This window comes from Octodon degus, unplaced genomic scaffold (genome assembly GCF_000260255.1).
Source record: "Octodon degus isolate 3935 unplaced genomic scaffold, OctDeg1.0 scaffold00017, whole genome shotgun sequence".
NCBI classification, from domain to species: Eukaryota; Metazoa; Chordata; class Mammalia; order Rodentia; family Octodontidae; genus Octodon; species Octodon degus.
This window is the reverse complement of record NW_004524593.1, coordinates 16,855,679-16,863,853: the sequence shown is the minus strand read 5'-3', so window position 1 is coordinate 16,863,853 and position 8,175 is coordinate 16,855,679. Positions and strand designations below refer to the sequence as shown.

General features: G+C 41.2%; 1 protein-coding gene across 4 annotated transcripts in view; it reads right to left on the bottom strand.

Moving 5' to 3' along the window:
* The window catches only part of Kcnk2 (potassium two pore domain channel subfamily K member 2), a 149,029-nt gene that overhangs the window by 37,791 nt on the left and 103,063 nt on the right, over positions 1-8,175 (bottom strand). For all 4 annotated transcript variants that reach the window (XM_004626870.3, XM_004626872.3, XM_023710341.1 and 1 more), the window contains one exon: positions 2,698-2,837. In XM_004626870.3, coding sequence (XP_004626927.1) covers positions 2,698-2,837 — 140 coding nt within the window. The remainder of the gene's footprint in view (positions 1-2,697; positions 2,838-8,175) is intronic.

Sequence of the window (8,175 nt, the reverse complement as noted above, 5' to 3'; positions counted from 1 at the left end):
TTTTTGGTGAAACCAGGGATTGAACTCAGGCCCTTGCGCTTGCCAGGGAAGCTTTTATTCTACTGAGCCATCTCCCTGGGCCCAAATTGTTAAATTTCAATCAAATATTCTATTATCAGTTTCAGCAATATCGTAAAGATATCAAATCCTTCCCTGTAATGTTGTGGTTTTCAAACTTTATGGTTGTGATCCATAATTGCAGTGGATTCCTAACTGGTGGCCAACTTATTACACCCAGCTGAATTGCACTAGCATGGTGCTGAGTGCGGGAGGCCCACCTGAGGGCTGTTCCAGGAGCACACAGGCAGAACAGGAGAAGCTGCCAGAATGCCGTTAGGGGTGCTGTTAGGAGAAGCTGTTGGAGCTGTTGGAGGCAGCTAGTTCTCTTGGGCTGCTCTGCTGGAGGACTTTGTCATGCTGGCTTCCCCAGTGAACTTTGGAGAAGCTCTGGTCCTCATCTTGGGCATCACTTTCTGGCTCCAGAGGGGAAGGTAGTGCACTGCTCAGCCTCATGGAGAGGTTGTTGCATTGGCTTTCCTGATGGGAGCTTGGCTTTCCTCATCTCTGGAGGAGCTCAGGACCTCACTGTTGCTGAGGATGGCTGTGGTATCTTTGGGGGAGCTCTGGTGCTTACCTTGAGCATCGCTTCCTAGCTCCAGTTCATACCCCCAGCTTGCTAGCCAAGATCCTTCATCCCGCTGACATAGACTTCCTAGCTTCCACCACTGACCTTTGAGCCTTTCCAACGCAGATTCATGAAGCACACCTGAATGAGACTTTGTCGCGTGCTCTAGGCTTCCAGTTGAATGTGTTAGTCATTGTTATGAGCTCTAGGTCTTCAACTGAACTCATGCAGGTTATTAGGATCCAGGCCCTCAGCTGGAGTCTTTAGTGTTTATGTTTATGGACAGATTTCCAGCACTTCTTGTATGTGATTCTTGGGTGACTTATTATAAAATGTGTCCTGTATTATATTGTTCCCCTTGCAAAAACGCCAAACCACGACAGTAGTAGCATTTAGTTTGCATGTACACATGTAAAGAATATACTGTACATTTATATTTATGTATGTGCCTACTCTTCCTAATCATCAGACTAATAGTTAATTAATGAACTACATGAGATGTGATCTGTCAAATCTATTTTAAGAAAAATAAAAGGCCTGAGAAAGTGTGTGCTTCAGACTCATTTGAAAGCCAGCTATGGCTGGATGTCTGAGGCATTTGTTGGCTTACTTATAGCATCTGAAACATTTGACAGCTAGAATTTCCTTTTTGCCTTTAGCACACCAAGATTCTTAAAAGTACATATACACTTGAAAACACTCTTCAGTCTCTGTGTCTGTCTGTCTCTCTCTCTCTCTCTCTCTTGCTCTCTCTCTCTCTCTCGCTCTCTCTCTCTCTCTCACACACACACACACACAGAGCCTAAGACCAAGGTGACTCCAACCCACTCAGATCCTATGCAGAAGACTTTTCACACAAGTTAGCACATTAGGCACGGTGTTCTGTTGACTTGCATATAATAAAAAGATGTTGTTTATATGATGCAACTGAAATGCAGATTCACACAGACAGTGACCGAGTATGTGAATTCTCGAGGGAACCACGCCCACAGCAGGAAGGGGCATGCCCAGCCCTCCCATGGGTCACTTTAGGCACCTTGGTATCAAGAAAAAAATTGTATGACTTAACAAGATTCAAAGAAAATATTTGTGGTGAGAAATGGGTGTCAGATTCCATTACTTTTCATTATATGTTTAGAGATCTTGGGCTTGTATCAATCAAAGATTTGATAAAGATTCCTCTTGGCCTATCAACAGTAGATCATGAAACAGAGAAACCAATTAAAAAAGGACAATGTGGGTGGTGCAGATTTTTATAACTTTGTTTTCTTAAATAATCGGCAAAGCTAAGACTCAGAAGCAAGAAGTACAAAATTCTTTGAAAAAAAAAAAAAAAAAGCCTGGCGGTGCTACTCTCTAATAGTACTTCTGGGCATATAATATGAAATCAAAATTTGTTTTTCAAAGTAGTTAAAATTCAGAATCAATACTTAACTTTTCAATTTTCTAAAATTTCATTTATCAAAATTCTATTATTTATTTCTCTACATAGTCTTGTACAGAATAAGTAAAGGGACATCTTTCTGATCAGCTGAAGTACGTGCACGGGGTAAGTGCTCATGATGCGCCTGGCCTTGGAGCGTGTGTGTGTGAATGTGTGCATGTGTATTGGCAAACACATGTTTACACAGACATAAAGAAGGAAACGGTCAAACACACAAGAATTCCACATGAGAAAAACCTTCATTATTTCACACTAAAATACTTCGATACCAGTATTTGCTATCATTTTGACATGATAAAATTCACTTTGTTTTTGAGAAAGAAATAAAAGGATATATCATGAAAAAATATTTAAGCTATATCCTTTTTCACTATAGATTAACCTCAATACTGAGCTTAGCATCAGGCACCTAAAAAGTATTCAGTAAATATTTTCTAAATTGATGAGTTGTAACTCACGTGACGTATTTTCCCATGATGTCAGTCAGACAGTAACTTCATGCCAAATGCAAATATGAAACATTTCAAATAATGTTCACTATTGGAACATATGAACTTTTTCAAAAACATTTTAAAAGTCTTTACTGAATCTGCTGCCCACACATGCTTGCACGCTTCATAACTCTCACCTCCTCCTTGGTCTTCTTAGATATCACGCGGAGCCAGTCCCCAATCATGCTCAGCACAGCGGCAAAGTACGCCAGCCCCACGAGGATCCAGAACCAGACGACTGGCTTGTAGAAGTCTAGATACTCAATATCAGACCCACCTGTGGGAGAGAAACAAAACAGGACAAATAACTACAAATTCCTGAAATTAAGTACCAACAGCCTAAACAACTGGCTAAAATTACCAGCTGAAATTTGCCTTACAGGATGTAGAAGTCTAATATGCTTATCAACTGACCCATTACCAACAAAGTGAAAAGACAACCCACAAATTGGAATAAAACATCTTAACTAAGAAGCACTCAGACAAAGGTTTTCTCTCTAGAATTTATAAAGAACTAAAAAAACACAAGGGCCTCAAAATTTAAAGACCCAGTCCACAAACGGGCAACCGAGATGAACACATACTTCTCAGAGCATGAAATTAAAGAAGAGAATAAATATATGAGAAAATGCTCCACATCACTAGCCATCCATGAAATGCAAATTAAAACAACCCTGAGGTACCATCTCACCCCAGAAAGAATGGCTATCATAAAGAAATCACCCAACAACAAATGCTAGAGAGGCTGTGGGGAAAAGGAACCCTTCTCCACTGCTGGTGGGAATGTAGACTGGTGCAACCGTTATGGAAATCAGTGTGGAGACTCCTTTTTCTCCATATTGACTTCTTATCAATATTGTTTTGCTTTGTCTTTTGATTTTTATTTTAAATAGAAAAATAATTGTATAGAATTTCAAAACAAGATAATAGGAAATTAACGTGGGTTATTATATTGCATGTTCCTTCTTCAAAGTAGGTGCTCAGATTAGCAGATACAGCCTTGCAAAACTGACCAAACAATATAAGCACTAGCTGTTCCTTTCAATGAACACCAACAACAATAAATAATACAATTATCTTAGCTATCTTGTGTGTGCGTGTATCTATTGTTTTCGTTCTTCTTTTCTCCTTTTCCCTATCCCAGTTGTTCTTCCCTTTTGAGCAGTTTCTTTGTTTCATACTGCTTTATTTTTCCAGCTCTGGAGATGGGCTGCAGGGCCTCATGCATGCTAAGTTCCCGTGTACAGAGCTTTACTTCCTAGCTTCTCGTCAATATTTTAAGAGCCAATTTAGCAGATGCTTCATGGTGAGACCGTCCCTTACTTCTGCGAGCCCTAATGACGTAGGTTTCTCATTCACATATAATCTGTCTCAACCAGTCTAACTTTTAATGATCTGATGTTGTTCGTTCCTCTTTCCACTTCTGTTGTCATGAATTCAGGTACAGACTATGTTTTCTTTGGCTGTGCATATGTTAACACCCAGAGGGCAGTACTGGCCTGTGGACGCAGTGCCAACCTGAACAGAACGTGGGCAACTCTAGCCACAGTTGTTACTGTAAAGTCCTGAATCCAACAGATTGACAACAAATGCCAGAGAGGATGCCTTAGGTCCAATGAGACAAAGCAGCAATTCCAGGTCCTAGTGCCACTCGTTGTGTGAGTTTTCAGAAGACTCCCATGTTTCTCTCAAATTTGAATCCCTCGCTCTCATGAAAATATGGGCAGGGAAGCTATTTTCTTGACTTTCATTCTGAGGCACTCTGTTCACTGGCACCGTAATGATCCCTCCAGAACTTATGCACCTTCTGTGTAGGAATGGAGGTGCCTCCTAAGGCCACTGCCCCCTCTTGAGAAACTGACAATTCAGCCTGAGACACACTCACATACACAAGGAACCACAAAGTAGTAGGAGTGACAGTCAAAGACAATAAGAAAGTGCCGTGAGCACACACAAGAAATCATGCTCGCTTCTGGGAGGGAGAAGCTCAGCCTTCAGTAACGAGCATCCAAATGTGAACTAGTTCAGTGTGTGAATACATAGCATATTGAAAGGACTTTTTAGTAGATAATGAATATCTATATGAATGGCGGCCCGGAAGCAGATAGGGACAAGAAAGGAATCTAGAAAGGCAGGTTGCACCAGATTAGAAGACCTAAGGCACTCCCTGGGGAGCAGGTAATCGATATTCATGTTGGGCTCTACATGCAGAATGGTCCAAGGCAGACACAGACGCACTGACAGGGCAGCTCAAAGAGAACTCCTGCGGAACTGGCCGGGAAACGACTGCATCTGGGCAGACCTGGAACGAGAGGCAGGTAAGAGGCAGACTCGTGTGAAGTTGGTGTGATCTGTGTGAAGAGAAGCCCTGAGGAGCACACGGACCCTCCTGGACACAGCGCCTGGGCATGCAGGGGACAGCGAAGGCTTGAAGAGCTCGAGGGAGAAGAGGGCAAGGACACCAGAAAGACTCCTCCAGCCATGTGCACCCCCAGAGCAGGAGATGAGGGTTTTACAATCAACAGCTCACACATGGGGTCACACCTGAGTTCACCAGGATCCCTAACACCAAACCCACATATTCTGAAGAACAGCCTATAAATAGCAAGCATATGCTGAATTCAAATACAAAATACAGAGTATGACATCACTCTAGATAAAGTAGACTTTGAGTAATCCACAATGATATTTTCAGATATTGAAGGGCAAGTTAATGTTTAAATTTATTTTCTCAACTGGCCAGGAAATGACTGCATCTGGGCAGATCTGGAAAGACAGGCATTTTAGGTAGAATCATGGAAAGTTTTTGTTTGTTTCTACCAATTTTGCCTGTTCAAAACTAAACATCTGATTTGGTAACATTATGCCCTGCAATGACCACTGTCAAATTCCTATTATATTTTTAGTGAAATTCTGTATGTTTACTTAAAAAAAATTAAATCTTCTATTTATTTATGTATTTGTATGCAACTCACCCTCATAACGACCCTCCTGTTTTCACCCTCCCAGAGCTGGGGTTTCAGGCATGTGCCTCAATGCCTAATCTCCATGAACAGCTCAGTGTGCCCGGGGGCAGTGCAGGCTTGGCACATGGTGCTGGGGATCAAATCCCTATCCCTGTGCTTGCCTAAGCAGGTCCTTAGTCCCCTGAGCTATCTTCCCAGCCCTTCTGTATGGTTTCTAATGATTTTTTTTTTTTTTTACTATTTTGTATTCTCTTTTAAAAATAATAAAATTAGAGCCGGCCAAATAGCTCAGCAGATTAAAGCACCTGCAAGCAGGCTCAGGAGCCAGAGGTTCGATTCCCAGGCCTGCTATGCTGGCCCCACCCCTGGGGCACACTGAGAAAGCAATTGAGACTGGCATGGTGGCACATGCCTGTAATCCCAGCTCTTGGGAGGCTGTAAACAGGCGGATCACCACGAGTCCGATCTAGTAGCGAGACCCTGAACACCCTGTAGACCCTTCCCTAAAATCAAAATAAATTACTTAATTAATAAAAATTTTAAAAGATGAAATACTTTTCCATCAGGTAAATGGCATATGGCTACAACTTTCACTTCTTTTGGAACAAATACTAATTTGCAGAGGACCGACCTCTTTTCCAAGTGAAACGGTGATGACAAATGATTGCAGAACTCTGAAAAGTGATCCCCAGCACCCACCCCCTAAAAAAAAAACAAAACAGCTGTAAAGGTCAGTGTGACAGAAGACAAAAACTGGCTAGGCAATCCCAAATTACTTTTTTTTTTTGGTTGAACTAGGGATTGAACTCAGGCCCTTGCACTTGCCAGGGAAGTACTTATTCCACTGAGCCATCTCCCTGGCCCCCCAAATTATGTTTTTTATAGAGGAGACTAAAAGCACTAAACATGAAGTCTGATTAACTCCAAAAACCTTCCCTAACTGCTTATGCCACTCTCTAACCAAACATGTAATGTTCAACAGTATTTTCAGTGACTGAATAAATGTATCCTCTTGTGGAATGTAAGCTTTTTTTTTTTTACAGTATCAATCATGAGGATTTTTTTAGAATATACAAATTTTTGGCTAAAACTTCTGAGTCTTCTTAGAAAACCAGGTAACCCGAGGACACTACTTTGTGTGATTATGACTTTTCACCCAGTTTTTCATCCACCTAACGAAGTCTGACTGAATACACCAACGCAGACACCAGCTTTGGCATGGAGCTGTGAATTGTGTGTGTAAACTGGGTAATACTTTGACTTTTTTCTAATTTTAAGGGATTACTAATTTCTTGTTATAGTTCTTATAATCCTGGACAAAGAACACAAGCTGTAAAAGCAAAGTTAGATAAGTAAAAGACAAAATTTCATACATTTCCACATAATTAATATTGCTTCTTAGATCTTAGTGAAGAAAATCTGATTTAGGTTTGTCTCTAAGGCAAGGAGAATTTAATGATATACCATCCCAGATTTCTAGTCAACTGAAAATATAATTTCAGAAGTTTCAAAGCAACATGGAACTAAATGTTAATCATCAAATATAATGCTGCCATTACATCCCCAAATTTTAATATGATTTCATAGGTGCTTCATAAGTGACATGGGAGTATTTCCTTTCCCCTCCCTCTCTGTAAGGGTGACTCTATATTCACTCTCATTATGAGGCTCCCCAGGTGTCAGGTAAAATCCTGGGGCCTCCCAGGTCCCTCCTAGCCTCAGAACATGGAGCACTATGAGAGGACAAAAGGACCATCAGCGAAGATCAGGTACCAAGGACTAAGGGGACCAATCAGCCCCTGAAACGCATCCCTTCCAGGAACAGAAGCACAGAGCTGAGGCGCTGGGCCAGCACTTCCCGCAGATGAAAGCTGGATCCTTGGATCACACACTGAGAGTCACCTGAGCACAGCCTGCCTCCAGCAGCCTACTGATGCGTTTGGCTCTACGTCATCAGCACTGGAAAGGTCCAAAGATAAATGTACTTATTGTGAGTTAGAAATACATCATGCCTCAGTATATACTACCATGAGCACATTAAGAAGGATATTTTGAAATTCGTGGAATGGAAGAGTCGCCATGTTTTCTTTCCATGTAAAAAGTCTGCCTGCGTGAAGATTCACCAGTTCTGGTCTATACAAGGTCACTTTATTTTTATTTTTATTTTTATTTTTATTTTGTGGTACCAGGGATTGAACTCAGGACCTTGCACTTGTCAGGCAAGCACTTAGTCCACTGAGCCATCTCCCTGGCAACGTGGTCACTTTAGATGACTAAGCTGCCCCTGATTATTATGCCAACATTAAGAAATACAGATATATTATAATGTGTCTATTAAACATTTATAAAACACTTTGATATTACCACAGATGAAAAAGTACAGTCTTTAAATTATCTTCAAGGAAACTGAAACCTGAACAACTGAACCCTAATCCTATGGGGATAGATTTTGCTGGCTTTAAGAAGGGTATGCAGTGGGCAAGGGTTGAGGTAGGGCTTTGATTTGGGGGTAAGTTTGCAGCCCAAAAGAGAAAAAGAGAGGAGTCCAGTTAGAGTAACTTCACTTGCTATTTGTTAGAAAAAGTAACCAGAATGAAATGAGAACACCACCTACCATGAATCTAGTATGAAGAGGAAAGCTTGTTTAAA